Source organism: Diorhabda sublineata, chromosome 4 (genome assembly GCF_026230105.1).
Source record: "Diorhabda sublineata isolate icDioSubl1.1 chromosome 4, icDioSubl1.1, whole genome shotgun sequence".
NCBI lineage: Eukaryota > Metazoa > Arthropoda > Insecta > Coleoptera > Chrysomelidae > Diorhabda > Diorhabda sublineata.
The window spans coordinates 3,381,322-3,401,175 of NC_079477.1; the positions used below are offsets into that span (position 1 = coordinate 3,381,322).

General features: G+C 34.1%; 1 protein-coding gene across 8 annotated transcripts in view; it reads right to left on the bottom strand.

The window, feature by feature from the left end:
- Positions 1–19,854, bottom strand: part of LOC130442900 (zinc finger CCCH domain-containing protein 13) — a 100,090-nt gene that overhangs the window by 14,830 nt on the left and 65,406 nt on the right. For 6 of the 8 annotated variants that reach the window (XM_056777297.1, XM_056777295.1, XM_056777298.1 and 3 more), the window contains 4 exons: positions 7,696–7,979; positions 3,161–3,357; positions 807–1,145; positions 187–708 (listed from right to left, as the gene is read on the bottom strand). In XM_056777297.1, the coding sequence (XP_056633275.1) occupies positions 187–708; positions 807–1,145; positions 3,161–3,357; positions 7,696–7,979 (1,342 nt within the window). The remainder of the gene's footprint in view (positions 1–186; positions 709–806; positions 1,146–3,160; positions 3,358–7,695; positions 7,980–19,854) is intronic. The other 2 variants (XM_056777302.1, XM_056777301.1) reach the window with 1 other exon arrangement.

The window sequence follows — 19,854 nt, forward strand, 5'->3', positions numbered from 1 at the left end:
GGGTGTTGCCTTAAGAGAAAATTGAAGAAGTAACCTTGCCACTACCAGAATCAGCGTTGGAGTCGTCTACTTGTAAACTGTGGTACTTTGTTTTTCTGCGAATTTCAAGATGTGCTGCGAAGAATTAAGATACCAAACAATTCCGTATACGCGCTTATTTCGTCAAAATTGAAACATTTTACTAACCTATAATATTTCCGGATTTTGGAGGTTTGGGCGGCGGTTCGACGGCGAATCTAGTTTTTTGATTTTGTCTTTTCCCGCTCGGCATTTGCGGAGGACTCGGCGGCGAATAATCCGGGGGAGGTTCTTCGATGTGTTCCAATATGTGACTCCTCTCATCCTCCCGTCTTACGTTACGATATTCGCTTTTATATCTGCTCCTATCGTCGACGATACGTTGCCGTGGCCTTTCGTTTTTCGTCCTCCTAGGAGGAGTCGGTGTGACGGTGACTATTTCTCGATTAGGCGATTTCCTAGTGTTCCGAGGGTAGTCGTGAATAGGCGAATGTTGATTTCTAGCGTAATCTGGTGTTGGAGAATGCTGATTTCGATAATCCGGAACGGGTGAGCGGGAAGGACGATAATCGGGACTAGGGGATCGTCGCATACGATCGCCGGAATAAGGGGATGGAGTGTGATACGAAGGGGAGTGTCGTTGATCGTTGTAATGGTAGTGCTGACGGTGCTCCGACCATTCGTTAATACCTGAAACAAAGATAACGAATATCAGCGATGTTTAAATAAATTTTTCTTAAATCGAAAACATATGGGCCAAGAACCAAATACCAATCCACACAACTTACCTTTATAGTATCCTCCGATTTGGTTCCTGTCCCTTTCCGGCTCAACGGGACTATAAACTCTCGAAGTCTCCTTAATCGAGGATACAAATGTATTGTGGGGTACTACGGGTTCCGTTCTAGAGGGTTGCGATTTAATGGTTACGTTAAAGAAACTCGTTTTCGGAGGGGTTTCCTCCTCTTCGACCGTCGAATTATTGGAGGAACGGGAATCGCTGCCGAAATGGTGCTCTAACCATTTGGACGTTTCGACTTTACGGGTTTCTTCTTCTTGATCGAAATCTAGCGGTTTACGGGTGAGCGCGTCTTTGCGATCTAACGGAGACGCCACTTCCTCTAGACCTACAAAGGGGAGATTAGTGATATTAGTGGTTAGTTTACAAGGAAGAAATTGTGGTGTGAATAACATAAATGTGAGTAAGTTTGTTATATTACATTTATATAAATATATATACAAGTAAATGTATAAACTATAATTTACGAGGGACAAGACATGTTTTTCAACTTAATGCGATAAAATCTCCCTTCTGGAAGTGAAACTTTGAGGTTAGGATACAGGAAAAAGTCGCTAGGGATTAGATCTGATGAATACCGATCACCGAAATGTGAGAAGGTGCGTCGCGTTCGGAAAGCAATTTCTTTTTCTTTAAATTAAGTCGTTATTTAACTTTTTAAGCAATGATGTACAAAGGCTCAACTGGGCCGGGCAGGGAATGAGAAGAAAATGAAATGATCAAAAGAAGGGGCGTGCAGAGAAAAATTGGAAAGCAAAATACTGGAACGAAAAGAATGGAAAATAATAACAAACGCAACTAAAACAAATGACAAACTATAGAGAAAATAAAAATTAGAAAACGAGGAGTAATCCACCTCAAAAAAAAAAAGGATTTAAATCGCCAAAAGCGATAGCCATAATCCACGTGGGATTGAAAGGCTTAATGATGATGATTAAGCAATGATGCGTCGAAAAAATCGTCTTTGCTTGTATCTTGATTGTTCTTTCGATTCAGGAGTGTAGTAGTTTATCCACGTTTCATTTACAGTTATGACTCAAAGTCATTTTGCTTAAACCACGTCAATAAAATGAGCAAACGCACACCCAACGCGCGGATAGCTTTGGCATGCATAATTCTACAGTCGTTAACTGGGAAATGGGTTCTTTTGATATGCCGATACTCTCTTCTAGCTCTAATCTATATCCGACGATCGTCCAATGCCCTTTAGCGAACTTTTTCGATGATATCGTTGATTGTCTATCCCGACACTAATCATCAGTCAAAAAAAAAATATTTAACAACAATTTCAAACTTAATTTTTCCATTTTTCAGAAAAATATGATGTTTAACTACATTATTGATGTGTTAGTGCTGACATCTTCAGGCTGAGGTTGTAAATTTTCGCAAAGAATAAACTTTACAATCTTTTGTTTGATTTTAACTATACCTTTTGCATTTATTTTTCAATCAATTTAATCTTTGACTATGCACGTTGTATTGCGCCATCCTGTTTATGGTCATAACTACACAACAAGACCTACCAGAAGGAAAAATCACGGTGAACGGATCAAATAGAAATATCAAAGTACGTAATAAACAATAAATGGGATTCTAGCGAGGAGATTCGAGCTAAAGCGGGAGCAAGACTTTGCAGCTAAAGTTACGCAACCAGTCGCCATCTTCTCTGTCGAACATAGCAGCCAATAGAGCAGCTAGAAAATCACCAACTTTGAATGGATTGTAGTTCAAAGTTTTTGATGAACATGGAAACGATCCTCGAGATTCATTGTGTTTTTTTTGTCGAGTTGTTAGTCCTGATAAGGAATGGCTGCCGAATGTGATAGAATCCGTATGTTTGAGAAGGAGTGCAACCAGATTGAGCAGCCTGTGGTTGCTGGTGCGGTTGCTGCGTAACTTGAACGGCTGCCTTCGTGTAACCGATTAAACCTCATCTAAGAGCCTAAAGCGACATAAATTAGACTGCTTTACAAGCTTGTTAATTACGATATTCTTTATTTGGTAATGCAAGACCAAATAATGGATAAGAGAAGCCTGGATTAGCATCTAAAAAAACAACTCAGCAGTAAAAACAAACTTTGATCGTCAATATGATAGTCAATCAACGATAACAGTCACGGAACGCGAAGAAAAGAAGAAGACAGATGAGTTAAAAAAAGTTTCCAACAGTGGAAAACCAGAGGAAGAAATAGTTGAAGGTTTTAAAATGTTGTTGTTACAAAATAAATAATAAAAATGTTGAGTTCATAAAAAGGTAATGTTAGTGTTAAACCAATTTCACAAATAGGTATTCGAAAATCAAATTTTCGTTATAAATAATAAAAAATGGAGAATTTTAATTACCTCTCTGTCTATAAGGTTGTCTGGTATTTGCTCTTCTACGGGCTCTTGCAGATAGAGACTCAAATAAGTCGGGTTCATCTACTCCATCTCCTCGACGATCCGCCTCCATTGTTTCTGTTTTGAACCTCATTTCGTGCCCGATATTTACACCATCAGCGATGTAGTCGACGTCTTCTTGTTCTCTCGTTTTCAAATATCTGTAACATAACGAATTTAAGTTATACTGGGTCTGACAAAACTTTTTATATATATATATCTCGATTAATTTATAGTGCGAAAAGTTTTCCTGGCGATATTGACTATGAAAAAAAGTTGTACAACGAATTTTCTTGAACTTTGAAGGTCGTGTTAACAAAAATGTCCTCGATAATCACTGTGAGGGCATCAGAGATTTAGCAGAGGCTCTCAATATATCTCTTGAACCGAAACCAAACATTTTTGATATAAATCGTGTTAAAACTAGATTTGTACCAAAATGTTTTGCAACTTCGAGTATAGGTGACAAAACATATGTTGAAGAACACCCAATATTGGCGATCAGATGTGGGTTTATGAATCTGACGTTGAAACTAGTCAACAATCTAGTGAATGGTGCTCCAAAAATGAACCTTGTCAAAATAGAAAATTGAGGTTATGCTCATCGTTTTCTCCGTTTACAATGAATTTATCAGTACGATAATCAGCTTCAAGAGACGTAATTCGTTGGAGTTGTTTTCTATGAGCAATTCGACAAAGTTGTATGAGGATTTAGAGTTTTTAGGTGTTACCAAAAAAAACATAAAAATGCTGGAATTGACTTCGAATTGAACTGAGATCGAAGCATTATCTCGAGGAAGGCTATCAGATATTTTTTAAGGAAAAAAAGGGGCTGAAGCAGGGGACTCATAAGGTTTGATCGATCACCGGAAGCATCAAATTGAAGTCTTCGGGGTGAATGGCGAAACAACTGAATTCAGACCTTTCAAGAAAACAAGGAATGCTATTTTGAAAGAAATATATAACGAGACTTCTTCTTCCAGTGCCCCCTTCATTCATGCGTATTAGATTTTTCTATCTTCCCTTCCATGATCAGCTGTAAAAAGGCATATTTTCGATTTCTAAAAATGTGGACAAAGCAGGAAGCTTTCCTTCTCTTTACAATGATTAATAGTTCTCGTTCTCTGTTCATTCGTATTAGCACCTCGTCTTTGGTCACCCGATCCGTCCATGGTACTTTAAGGATCCATCTAAAGAGCCGCATTTCAAAAGCTTCCACCTTACGCATGCTGGAGACCTTCAAAGTCCAGTTCTCAACACCATAAAGTAGAGTAGTCAAAACATTGTGTTATTTTCCAGCGTGTTCTCAGATTAAGGTCATTATTTGTGAGAAACGACTTCAATTTAAGCTCCTGGCTATTTCTATTCTTGTCTTAATTTCTTCATCTGGGTCCCACTCGTCATTCAGCCAGCTTCCCAAATACTTACAACGGTGTATTCTCTCTATGGGTTGGTTATTAATTGACAGCGACACATTAATACTAGTTTTCGATATTACCATGAATTTCGGTAGTCATCTGGTCATTACAGTGTCATCCACATACCTAATATTGTTCAAGATTTCCTCAATTTCAATGTCTTCAAGAGCCTCATGGAAAATTGCCTCTGAATATATATTAAACAGGAGCGGGGTAAGATCGCAACCCTGTCATAATTTAGATTTTTTCCGAGAGACTGTTATCGCACTTTATCTGGTCCACTTGATTCCAATACAGTTGTTTAATTATAGTGATGTCTCTACTATCGAGTCCCAGTTTGTTAATCAGGATATCATGCTTCACATTGTCAAAATCCCTTTCGTAATCTATGGAGCAAGCTATTACGGTTGTCTGTTGATCTAGACATTTCTGTACTGCGCAAAAAGGGCCTCACGTGTCCCGAAGCCGTTCCTAAATCCAAACTGAGTTTCGCCAATGTTAGAGCATCCAATCTTCTCCATATACGAGTGTGTATGATCCTCAAAAATGCCTTTAACACGTGACACATGAGACTTATAAGGCGGTATTCTTTACAACGTTTTGCATTTGACTTTTTGGGTAGGTCGGGAATATTACCTGTCTCTTATATTTTGTTTTGAACCTTAATGTAACATGTTCATCATCAAGAAATTTTATCAATTCTATCTGGACCAGCAGCTTTCCCATTTTTGGTCAGACGTAGTGCATTTTTAATTCTATCTGTCTGTACGGTTGTTACCAAACATGTTTTTAATGTATTTGTACCATGCCTCGAGTTGTTCTTGCTGATCTGCCATAATTTTGTTTGACTCTTCAATTTTTTTATGCAGATGAAAGCTATCGTGGTTCTTTCTTCTCCAGGTCTTCAATTTCCTTACATTTTTGATTTGCCCAGATATTTTTGCTTCTCTAGCTTTCGTTCTGATTTTTCGCTGTAATTGTTTGTATCTGGCTTATTATTTTTGTTTGCCGCATCCAATCTTTTCTTTTTGTTTGTTGTTTTAGGTCAAGGATATTGTTTGTTGTGTCATTCCTTTTCATGTTGTCCCAAAGTCATCGTCGTCCTCATTAACCTTAGATTGTTATTAATTGTATTGTATTGTAACGAGACTAAGATTACGCAAATAATCAACGCCCAAAAAATTGAGTGGTTGGGACAAAACATAGCCTAGGAAAGTGGTGATGATTGTTTGACTCATTTACTAGTACCGTTTGATTACGTTTAGTTCCTGATGGTTCTTCTCCAGGTCTTCAATTTCCTTACATTTTTTATTTGCCCAGATATTTTTTGCTTCTCTAACTTTCGTTCTGATTTTTCGCTGTAATTGTTTGTATCTGGCTTATTATTTTTGTTTGCCGCATCCAATCTTTTCTTTTTGTTTGTTGTTTTAGGTCAAGGATATTGTTTGTTGTATCATTCCTTTTCATGTTGTCCCAAAGTCATCGTCGTCCTCATTAACCTTAGATTGTTATTAATTGTATTGTATTGTAACGAGACTAAGATTACGCAAATAATCAAAGCCCAAAGAATTGAGTGGTTGGGACAAAACAGAGCCTAAAGATTTTGCAAATTTTTTTAATTGTAAAAAATAATCCAGCCATGGCCTTCGAGGCTTCAAGTGCTGTAATATATTTTTACTTTGAGTAAGGAAAGTGGTGATGAATAACAATATTTTATTATGACAGCATCAAATTTAATACAGTCGTTAAAGTGTTCAATTTAATCGACTGATTCATGTTTCTATAATTGCAAGAAAGTGTATACAAATAAAAAAAATTAACAACCGCTTACAACACGACGATGCACTGTAATTATTAAAAAAAAAAACATCTGTTAGTGCTTGTTTATCATTTAACTGTTACTTTAACATGCTAATATTTGTGGTCTGTTTGTTTAACTCGATTTTGCATATTTAAAATTGCGAGGTTAAGTAATGTTACTTATTTACGTTACTAACAGCATCTTTGTCATAAATCAATTTTGTTTGAGTTTGAAAGTTGAAATTTAAGTGATTCGTTTATAATATTGAATCTTTCGACTATTTTTTCATTTAAATCTGCTATTTAGAATGGGATAGAAACATTGGAAATTAAAACGCATGCTGGAAAATAATAAAAACTGGTAAATGATGAAACAGACAACGATGAAGACGAGTTTAAGAAGAGGAATCAATGAAAGAACCAGTGGAAGAAACACCATTGAAAATGGAAGCAGAGTAATTAATGGATAATAAGAACAATGGCAAAAATGCTTGTCGGAACGGCATTCCAATAGAAGTGAACCTTTGGGGAGTGGATTAAAAATATATGGGAACAAAAGCAGACGCTAAACCAACAGGATAAGGATAAGGAAATCGACTAGGCTTCAAAAAATGATTAAATTTTCATACTGAAGACAATTCAGGACAATAGATATGGCTAAGGATTAAACCTGAAGCTTTTTTTTGTGGATTTCAAGCAAGCGTATGATTCAATTACAAGAAAACATATTTCAGGCATTAGCAACTCTCGGAAAAACCTAGGAAATACTACATTCGGTAAAAGTGACACTGAATAGCTGTCGAGGAGACCCACTTCATTCGCTAACCTCCTTATTTAGTCCTTTTCTGTTTACAAGCATTGTTCACACCTTTTTACAAAAAGATTAATTCTTCAGAATTCATAATCGACACAGTTCCATAATACTAGGCGCATTATTTCCAAATTAATGTTGGAAGTTAACATTCTTTGATTAGTTTTTATAAATCAGATTGTAATTTACCTCAATTCAACTCATATCTCAGTATTAAAGGAAATCTTGTGGAGCAGCGTGCAGTGATTCGAAACTTGCATTTAGAATAGTTGTAAATCACAAAGATTTGTTGGATAAATTAGAAAAATCTGCAATATCACTCGACATACTCAAAAGGTGGCATTTAAAAGTGAAGAGCCCACGTCAGTTTTCGAATTAGTTAATTATTCATCATATTCTGCAGATTTCATTCGCTTTTATAAAAATAAACGTGGTTTTAGAAATTGAGACCAAAAATATGATTTTATTACCTTTGTGAACTCTCCTTTTGGAAATCTCGTACTGGTGCATCCTCTGGCAATTCCTCGTCGTTAACTTCTTCGTGTTCGGTAGTTCGCTGTGTTTCGGTTACGATTTTACCGTCTTCGCGTACTGCGCTCAACTCTCTAACGTCTTCAGTATCTGTGGTTTTTTTACTTTTCTTTGTATCTACTAAAACTCTAGGACCTGTGGACACCACTTGGTGACCCCCTTTTTCTATTCGAAGCACCTTTCGCAAATCTGATTGACCGGTATTTACCGCTGCTAAGAAAGCCTGGAAAAATATAAATTTATGTAAAGATATTCGAGTTATGCTAAAAACATACACTTTTCTCAAAGTTTCTCGACAAATTTTTGGATTTGTTGTAACCGGAATATCAAATACGTTTTCAGGAATTTGTAAAGCGTAGTATGTGTAATATTTTTCGACCATTTACTAATAGAGAGAAAGAGAAATGTTTTATTGTTACAATTGTTACAATAAGTAGAAAAAAGCTTGTAAAAACTGAAAAACAAACATAAAAGTAAAGACTAGCTTTTACCCGCGGCTTCGCTCGCATCGAATCCATTAAATAAGTATTAGGAATCATTATAATAGAAAAGAACGAACTCTGTAGTTATATTAGAACCTGAGATATAGATCTTTGAATGTAGAAATATTGCCAAAAACCTACAAAAATCCATAACTCCACATTGAATGTCCGCGCCTAGCTCCTCTCCAACTCAACCGATTTGAGTGTTCAAACACTCAAAAGAAAGAAGGTTTTTCAGCGAGTGTTATTAAACCAAAACGAACTCTGTATCTATATTAGAACCTGAGATATAGATCTTTGAATTGCAGAAAAATTGCCAAAAACCTACAAAAATCCATAACTCCACATTGAATGTCCGCGCCTAGCTCCTCTCCAACTCAACCGATTTGAGTGTTCAAACACTCAAAAGAAAGAAGGTTTTTCAGCGAGTGTTATTAAACCAAAACGAACTCTGTATCTATATTAGAACCTGAGATATAGATCTTTGAATTGCAGAAAAATTGCCAAAAACCTACAAAAATCCATAACTCCACATTGAATGTCCGCGCCTAGCTCCTCTCCAACTCAACCGATTTAAGTGTTCAAAAACTCAAAAGAAAGAAGGTGTTCCGGCGAATGTTCTTAAACCAAAACGAACTCTTTAGCTATATTAGAACCTGAGATATAGATCTTTGAATTGCAGAAAAATTGCCAAAAACCTACAAAAATCCATAACTCCACATTGAATGTCCGCGCCTAGCTCCTCTCCAACTCAACCGATTTGAGTGTTCAACAACTCAAAAGAAAGAAGGTGTTCCGGCGAATGTTCTTAAACCAAAACGAACTCTGTATCTATATTAGAACCTGAGATATAGATCTTTGAATTGCAGAAAAATTGCCAAAAACCTACAAAAATCCATAACTCCACATTGAATGTCCGCGCCTAGCTCCTCTCCAACTCAACCGATTTGAGTGTTCAACAACTCAAAAGAAAGATGGCGTTTCAGCGAGTGTTTTTAATTCAAAACGAACTCTTTAGCTATATTAGAACCTGAGATATAGATCTTTGAATTGCAGAAAAATTGCCAAAAACCTACAAAAATCCATAACTCCACATTGAATGTCCGCGCCTAGCTCCTCTCCAACTCAACCGATTTGAGTGTTCAACAACTCAAAAGAAAGATGGCGTTTCAGCGAGTGTTTTTAATTCAAAACGAACTCTAGCTATATTAGAACCTGAGATATAGATCTTTGAATTGCAGAAAAATTGCCAAAAACCTACAAAAATCCATAACTCCACATTGAATGTCCGCGCCTAGCTCCTCTCCAACTCAACCGATTTAAGTGTTCAAAAACTCAAAAGAAAGAAGGTGTTCCGGCGAATGTTCTTAAACGAAAACGAACTCTTTAGCTATATTAGAACCTGAGATATAGATCTTTGAATGTAGAAAAATTGCCAAAAACCTACAAAAATCCATAACTCCACATTGAATGTCCGCGCCTAGCTCCTCTTCAACTGAACCGATTTTAGTGTTCAAAAACTCAAAAGAAAGATGGCGTTTCAGCGAGTGTTTTTAATTCAAAACGAACTCTTTAGCTATATTAGAACCTGAGATATAGATCTTTGAATTGCAGAAAAATTGCCAAAAACCTACAAAAATCCATAACTCCACATTGAATGTCCGCGCCTAGCTCCTCTCCAACTCAACCGATTTGAGTGTTCAACAACTCAAAAGAAAGATGGCGTTTCAGCGAGTGTTTTTAATTCAAAACGAACTCTTTAGCTATATTAGAACCTGAGATATAGATCTTTGAATTGCAGAAAAATTGCCAAAAACCTACAAAAATCCATAACTCCACATTGAATGTCCGCGCCTAGCTCCTCTCCAACTCAACCGATTTAAGTGTTCAAAAATTCAAAAGAAAGAAGGTGTTTTAGCGAGTGTTCTTAAATCAAAACGAATTCTGTAGCTATATTAGAACCTGAGATATAGATCTTTGAATTGCAGAAAAATTGCCAAAAACCTACAAAAATCCATAACTCCACATTGAATGTCCGCGCCTAGCTCCTCTCCAACTCAACCGATTTAAGTGTTCAAAAATTCAAAAGAAAGAAGGTGTTTTAGCGAGTGTTCTTAAATCAAAACGAATTCTGTAGCTATATTAGAACCTGAGATATAGATCTTTGAATTGCAGAAAAATTGCCAAAAACCTACAAAAATCCATAACTCCACATTGAATGTCCGCGCCTAGCTCCTCTCCAACTCAACCGATTTAAGTGTTCAAAAACTCAAAAGAAAGAAGGTGTTCCGGCGAATGTTCTTAAACCAAAACGAACTCTTTAGCTATATTAGAACCTGAGATATAGATCTTTGAATGTAGAAAAATTGCCAAAAACCTACAAAAATCCATAACTCCACATTGAATGTCCGCGCCTAGCTCCTCTCCAACTCAACCGATTTGAGTGTTCAAACACTCAAAAGAAAGAAGGTTTTTCAGCGAGTGTTCTTGAACCAAAACGAAGTCTCTATCTTGAATAGAACCTGAGATATTGAGGATAGAACGTGTGTATTTGAAAAACTCCCATAAGTAATGTACACGGGGAAATCGCATTTGAGTATAACTTGAGAATGGTGAAAATTGGATGAAATCCGATGGTTGATGGCTGATCTGTGCATTAATACCTTTCATTGAAAAAAAAAATTAAGCAAATCGATTGGGTAGAACGCCTTAACGGACTCGGAATGGAAATCATAAATTTTTTTAATATATAAGATAAGATAAAACAAATAAAATTAATTTTCAATATACAGAAGAAGACCACAATGAATAACAAAATTAAATAGTTATAGGGAATAATTTGAATATAAGTCCATAGAAAAACTTAAACCAAGATGCAGCATGCTCGGAATTAAATATTATTATTAGAAGTCCTGTAATCGATTTTGATTATAACAATTTGGCAAGTGATTGTGCACTTTTTTCCATTGTAAAATATTGAGCCCTCAACTAAATCTGAACGTTGAGTAGGTAGGTAAACGTTGTGCTCCGCGTTCCTAAGTGGATAGCCGAGTAACTATTTTTCAAAAACTTGCTTAAGAATTAAGCAAACGGATTCAAAAATGAATAAAGAAAGATTCGCTCATACTATAGACGAGGAATGGATAATGGGATAGAAATAATATAGAATAGTTGATTCATTTGTCCAACATTTAACATTCAAGCCGACTGATAGTGAAACCAACGAAGAACATGAAGGAAATAAATAATTATTTGGAAGCCTCTTTTCAAGTTGACAAACCTAAAAGGAACTTTAATTAACAATAGGGGTGCAAACGCCTTTTTCTCTACATCTCAGTAACTACCCATCTCACAGAAAATTGGATTATGTTGTGTAGTTATAACAAATCACATTGTCCTCCATCATTTAGTACAAATAACTTTTTTTACATAAAATTGAAAATGAAGAAGTTATGAATAATAATAAGGGAGAATTTCTCTACAAATTTTTTATTTTACAATAAAATGACACACCAATTTTGTGAATGGTCTTTTAACGATTATTTTAATTCAATATTTTTTCGATTTTCTGTATTCAAGATGGTTTTAGAGCGCTCTAAAGTTGAGAGGGTTCGTCAATACTCACAAAGATCTAAAGAAAACGAAGCATTCGCCCTAATTCTATATTATTTTTTTCACATCTAGCTTTTAATATGTTTTGCCAACTACTAGTCGAGATAATCTGCCAGCTATTCCTTTCCACCTTTTTTGGATGGTCGAGGCAGCAGCTCAGGATCTAATTCACTACCGATAGTGAAGTTTTTCTTCCATTTTGATATCTCTTTTCTGTTGCTTCACGTTTCTCCAGAACTTCTTGTAACTTTACCAGTTCCTTTACATCTGCAGAACATGAATTTCATTTATAACCGGGGGTGCTGGAGGCTTTGAAATGTTTGCACTCTTTTCTGAGCCCCAATATTTAGGATTGCCAGCCACGACTGGACCCTGGTGAGACACTGTGGAAATGGGTTGTATCCTGTGTCGGAATAATCGTCTTTTTTGTCAAAAAAGTATAGACAATGCGATTCGCCACAAATTTTCTGTGATGGCGACCGCGGAACAAGGGTTGCAACTCTACAAAGTTGGAGTTTTTAGTGATCCTCCTCCCACCAATAAAATTGCGTTCTCTGAGATAAATGTAACTTTTCTATAGATTCAAAATTCAGGTCTATCAAGGAAGCAGCGTCAAATTAGCGAAAATCAATAAAAAAATATACAAAATTTGTAGCTTTTTGTTGCTATTTAGTTGCTGAAAACCGCGATTTTGTTACTTAAACTTACTTAAATTTAAAATAAGTATCGAGTCAACCGGTGAACTAAAACTTGTTGCTGCAAGTTTTAGCTAGAGAAAATTAGAAAAAAAAAGACCGTACGTACGAATTTTTATTTTCATGACACAAACTAGCTTGAACTCGATTTGTTACACGAAAAATGGATAGAAGATTTAGTAGCTACATTGAACAATGTTCAAATGAGCCTAAAGAATAATCAACAAAATAGAAACTAAAAATCGGCCGATCAGCAACGAATACATGCTATCTTGAAGCCAATAAACCGATTTTCATGATCTTGGCGACAATCGACGTGTTTTTTCGAGCTTCAATACTTATCAAAAATGATCCGAAAAGAAATTTCGAAGTTATGTATAAAAAAACACTTGTTCCCAAATTTTTCGTAAACGATATCTCTCGAATCAACCGATTCTCACGTTCTTATCGGCAATAAACGCAGTTTTTTTAGCTCTAATAATTATTTCTTTTCGTCAAAAACGATCCGAAAAGAAATGTCGAAGTTACGTAGTAAAAACCACTTTTTTTCGATTTTCTTTGGTCTACGATATCTCTCGAACTAACCAACCGATTTTGACCTGCTTGACGCCAATCGACGTGGTTTTTTTATGTTAAAAGCTTAGTCGTTTTTGGAATCGATCGATAAAGCCGTTTAAAAGTTATTTAAAAAAAAACCACATTTGGAAAAAAATTTGCTAGTAGTTTTTTTTTTGAAATTTCTTAAAATCTACTGATTTTGAATATTCAGTATCTCAAAACGTCGAGATCTGAGGGAAACTCGATTTTCGAAAAACGGGGTAAAACCAATAACTTCTCGATTTTTGAAAATTTTTAAGCGGAAAGTTAAAAAAAATCTTATTTTCTTTCTTCCACGATAACTCCCAAACAAATCAACTAATTTCGACCGGACTGGCGGCGATCGACGTGGTTTTTTGATATTAAGAGCTGATAAGTTTTTCAAATCGATCAGTAGAGCCGTTTAAAAATTATTTCAAAAGGACAACATTCAAAAATCGATTTTGTTGTTGCAACAAAATTTCAATCAAAATTGTGTAGCGAGATTACGACTTTACTTACAAACAAACAATTATCCAAAATGTAGAAAATTATCCAATTAAAATAGTTTATTGAATAAAAATATAAACACAAGGTGTCTGTAAATTGCTGCTTGAACGTATAAATTTATGCAAATCTATTACATAACACGATATTAAACAAGTGAGGTTATGCTCTGATTAATAATATTTTCAATCAGACACAGAGATATTATAAAGATTATTAATATTGTGTCACATTTACATCAGAAAGAAGTCGATAAGAATATAAGGTAGGTACAATACCGGGCTGACCATAAAAACTTCGTTCAAAAACGGGATAGTCAGATTATTTTGGCGGTTGAGGTGTAAGGTACAAAAAAGAACTCAAATGTGCCGGAAATTCCAACGTTTATTTTGTTTATTTAAATTTCAATGCCTTTGAAACATCAAAAAGTGTAAAATCTGTTCAATCAAAAACGTATACCAGTGACAGTTCAATCAACATTTTCACTTGAATATCCTGATTGTTGTATAATTGCTTTTTCTTTGTTCCAAAATTACCTCTGGGAACTGCTTATACATTTTGTTTTTTATGAGCATCACAAAAACGATCGAAATTCACGCGGACCATCAACATGGAACTTACCGTTTCGATCTGTACACGAGATTTTTCCGATGACCAAATGTTATTCATAAAAAATGTCTTCTTTGCTTAGCAAGGAAAAAACTGCACTCTATTCCACTGAGATATATTTTCTGGTACTATTTCTTTGACGCACTGCTTTTCATTTTCATTTTCACGAATCTGTTTGATCTGGTTGGCATCAAACGCAATGAAGTTGCTTTGGATCTCATCCCAAGTCGGAAGGGTTTGCAATAAGACCTATTGTAGTTTGAGGGTGCTACCAGAATTGATTTCCCACCAATCTAACACACGAGAAAGGACGAGGGTGAGGGAAATTACCTTGGCGCCATCCCAATGCCAAAAATTTACAGTCTCAGTAGGACTAAACACACATTATATATCAAAATACACGTTTTCTAAATCTACATGGAACTGATTTCATTATTAATATTCTAGAAGTGAATCTAAATCTTTACCGAATGTTTTATAAGAAATTACCAAGTAAGTTTTAGCTTATTTCATGAATAATTCAAATTTTTGGTATTACTGGGACCGACAGCACTGTCCCGTCCAAAACGGGACGTATGGACAGCCAAACAACATTCTGTAGTCGAGTCGATTTTAATTGGCAAATGATTGTGCATTTTTTAGTATTGTAAAATATTGAGCCGAACGTGGAGTAGATAGGTGACAGTCGTGCTCCGCGTTCTTAAGTGGATAGCCGCGCAACGATCTTTCTGAAATCGGAGTCCGAATTTTTAATCTTTTAAATAAGTCCCTGCTGTTTAGTCCGAGTAAATATCTAACAGATCTCTTTTGTGGTTCGAAGATTCGATCAAATTGAGTCGCACCACACGTACCACGGTAAATGCAGTTGTTGAAAAAGGGGGCGAAGTCCTGTTTAAAGAAAATAAGGTTATACTTTCAAAAAACGAAACGAAACTGTCTATAAAACTGTGTTGGCTGAAAATAAAACGGTAGAACGTCTTGTAATAGAAATTTTAACGGATCGGCATGAAAAATTAGCAATAAATTGATATCAAAGCCTCTTTTGAACCAAAGTTTGAACCGCCAGCAAACTGCAGTGGTGTAGCTTGCCTTGATGGCGCTCTTTATCAAAAAATTTCTGAACGAACTGCTAGCAACGTTATACGCAGGTACTGAAAGAAAAGCATATTGTATTTGTGACTCGTGCGTTGACGAATTCAGCTTCCATTGGGAATCTTCTTGTGAAAGTATCAAGAAATCCCACAGAAGTCTTTGGAAGAGAAATCTGGATTTTGTTGAAGAAATCTTTGGTTGAAACAGAATCACATAGAATATGAAATTGAACAAACAAACAGAAACCTTTCGAAGAATACATAAAACCAGCAATAGTTTATTGATTAAGAAGTTATTTAATAGGATTTTTTTGTAATGAATCTCTATACGTTTAAACAAGTTACAGCCGGAAGTTTTTTTGATGAATCAATAAGTAAATCTTTATTCTTACATTCGCATTTAGGTTCTAATTAACAGTGATGTTTTTTATTATCGCAAAAATAACAGTTACAAAGTTTACATAGGACATACAAGGCTAAATAACTGCAATCGTAAATTCTTCCAAAATACGATGTACCAAATAGTACCACACCCGGTATATAAGTTAATAAGTAGGTATTAATGATATTGTAAATTGTTATACTAATAAAAAAAACATACAAATACAAAAAGGGGTCGTCGTTGTTGATAAATATAATAAAATACTCGATGCGAATATGGTTACTTTCTAAATGAGTGCCTGGAGCTATGTCAGCTGGCAGTACGTAAAATTTCAAGAACCGAATTGCTTATTTGATTGAACGTTTGTTTGGTATTCTATTTATCATTAGATTGATGTATTTATGTTAATATATTTTCTTTTATAATAAACAACTTTGATTTGCTAGGTCTCTAAACGAATTTTATGACAAAGTTTGTATTTTTTCCTCTTTTTGACATATCTTTATTTTCTATGTTTGTTGAAAATTTAAATACTTTTTTCTATTATGTAGAAATTTCCATGTTTCAAAGTTTCATAATTTTCTTCGTACCTATTAGGAAACTGGTCACTTTCATTCGATTTTATCAAAAATTGGGTTTCCAAAAACCGACAAATCCGAAAGTTTTTATAATTTTCTTTATGTATTTTTGAAATTTGATATATAATTGAAAATGCAGTTTCCATTATATTACAATTTAAAACAAATACGATAAAATTCAAGTTTTTCTTAATTTTTAAACATCATATTAGGTTTTTACTCTTTTATGTCCATAATATCAAAAACTTTATCTACATTGAATAGAAATTTTCAGAAATTTCAATCTTTCTATCATTTTCTTGGCACTGTTGGAATTTTTTCACTTTTTCGTCCATTTTATTGAAAAAGTTTTCCTTGTGCAAAAATTGATCTTCTTCAGTTTAGAAATTCCCAAAAATACAACGAAATTCAAGTTTTTCATAATTTTCGAGCACCATTTTGAGTTTTGATGATTTCATTACCATAATATTGGAAATTTAATCTCCATTGAATCGAAGATCTCAAAAGTTTTCGTTATGTAGACATTCCCAACAAATACGACAAATTTCAAGATTCCTTTAATTTTCCTGGTGCCTTTTCCTCGAATTTTAGCCCAGTTTCATTTGTATAGAAATAACCCCCCCCCCCAAAATGACAAATTTCAAAATTTATATAATTTTCCTAATACCAATTTGAAATTTGGTCATTTTCCTTCCAATATTAATGAAAATTGATCTTCTTCAGTTTAGAAGTTCCCAAAAATACAACAAAATTCAAGTTTTCCATAATTTTCGAGCACCATTTTGAGTTTTGATGATTTCATTACCATAATATTGGAAATTTTTTCTCCATTGAATCGAAGATCTCAAAATTTTCATTCTTTCTATTATTTTCCTGGCACAATTTTGGAATTTTGTCATTTTTCCGTCCATTTCATTGAAAAAGTTTTCGTTATGTAGACATTCCCAAAAAATACGACAAATTTCAAGATTCCTTTAATTTTCCTGGTGCCTTTTCCTCGAATTTTAGCCCAGTTTCATTTGTATAGAAATTCCCCCCCCCCCCAAAATGACAAATTTCAAAATTTATATAATTTTCCTAATACCAATTTGAAATTTGGTCATTTTCCTTCCAATATTAATGAAAATAGATCTTCCTCAGTTTAGAAGTTCCCAAAAATACAACAAAATTCAAGTTTTCCATAATTTTCGAGCACCATTTTGAGTTTTGATGATTTCATTACCATAATATTGGAAATTTAATCTCCATTGAATCGAAGATCTCAAAATTTTCATTCTTTCTATTATTTTCCTGGCACAATTTTGGAATTTTGTCATTTTTTCCGTCCATTTCATTGAAAAAGTTTTCGTTATGTAGACATTCCCAAAAAATACGACAAATTTCAAGATTCCTTTAATTTTCCTGGTGCCTTTTCCTCGAATTTTAGCCCAGTTTCATTTGTATAGAAATTCCCCCCCCAAAATGACAAATTTCAAAATTTATATAATTTTCCTAGTATCAATTTGAAATTTGGTCATTTTCCTTCCAATATTAATGAAAATTGATCTTCTTCAGTTTAGAAGTTCCCAAAAATACAACAAAATTCAAGTTTTCCATAATTTTCGAGCACCATTTTGAGTTTTGATGATTTCATTACCATAATATTGGAAATTTTTTCTCCATTGAATCGAAGATCTCAAAATTTTCATTCTTTCTATTATTTTCCTGGCACAATTTTGGAATTTTGTCATTTTTCCGTCCATTTCATTGAAAAAGTTTTCGTTATGTAGACATTCCCAAAAAATACGACAAATTTCAAGATTCCTTTAATTTTCCTGGTGCCTTTTCCTCGAATTTTAGCCCAGTTTCATTTGTATAGAAATTCCCCCCCAAAATGACAAATTTCAAAATTTATATAATTTTCCTAATACCAATTTGAAATTTGGTCATTTTCCTTCCAATATTAATGAAAATAGATCTTCCTCAGTTTAGAAGTTCCCAAAAATACAACAAAATTCAAGTTTTCCATAATTTTCGAGCACCATTTTAAGTTTTGATGATTTCATTACCATAATATTGGAAATTTAATCTCCATTGAATCGAAGATCTCAAAATTTTCATTCTTTCTATTATTTTCCTGGCACAATTTTGGAATTTTGTCATTTTTCCGTCCATTTCATTGAAAAAGTTTTCGTTATGTAGACATTCCCAAAAAATACGACAAATTTCAAGATTCCTTTAATTTTCCTGGTGCCTTTTCCTCGAATTTTAGCCCAGTTTCATTTGTATAGAAATTCCCCCCCAAAATGACAAATTTCAAAATTTATATAATTTTCCTAATACCAATTTGAAATTTGGTCATTTTCCTTCCAATATTAATGAAAATAGATCTTCCCCAGTTTAGAAGTTCCCAAAAATACAACAAAATTCAAGTTTTCCATAATTTTCGAGCACCATTTTGAGTTTTGATGATTTCATTACCATAATATTGGAAATTTAATCTCCATTGAATCGAAGATCTCAAAATTTTCATTCTTTCTATTATTTTCCTGGCACAATTTTGGAATTTTGTCATTTTTCCGTCCATTTCATTGAAAAAGTTTTCGTTATGTAGACATTCCCAAAAAATACGACAAATTTCAAGATTCCTTTAATTTTCCTGGTGCCTTTTCCTCGAATTTTAGCCCAGTTTCATTTGTATAGAAATTCCCCCCCAAAATGACAAATTTCAAAATTTATATAATTTTCCTAATACCAATTTGAAATTTGGTCATTTTCCTTCCAATATTAATGAAAATTGATCTTCCTCAGCTTAGAAGTTCCCAAAAATACAACGAAATTCAAGTTTTTCATAATTTTCGAGCACCATTTTGAGTTTTGATGATTTCATTACCATAATATTGGAAATTCAATCTCCATTGAATCGAAGATCTCAAAATTTTCATTCTTTCTATTATTTTCCTGGCACAATTTTGGAATTTTGTCATTTTTCCGTCCATTTCATTGAAAAAGTTTTCCTTGCCGGAGCCTTTTCCTCCAAAAACACGATAATTTTATTTCATAATTTTATCAAAAATTAAATTTTCCTAGTATCGAAATTTTCTAAAAATTAGATAGTTTGCATGATTTTTTTTGTACCTTTTTGAAATTTGTACAATTCTCATTCCATTATATAGACATTCCCAAAAATACCACAAAAAGTTTTTCAAAATTTTCCTGTTCTTCACTTCTTCTAATTTTATACAAACTTTGAATTTTCGTGGTACCATTTTAAATTTGGGGCGCTCATCTTTCCATTCTCAAAAATACGACAAAATTCAAGTTTTCCATAATTTTCCTGTAACTATTCTAACATTTAATCGATTTTTTTCCAATTTTATACAAAATTTGAATTTTTCCATAATTTTCTACCATTTTGAAGTTCGGCCGCTAATCTTTCCATTCTCAAAAATACGACAAATTTCAATCCTTCCACAATTTTCCTCGCAACATATTGAAATATGTTCATTCTATGGAAAATGCAGTTTCCATTGTATAGAAATTTACAAATATAAAGAAAGTTTCGGTCTTTTCATAATTTTCCTGAC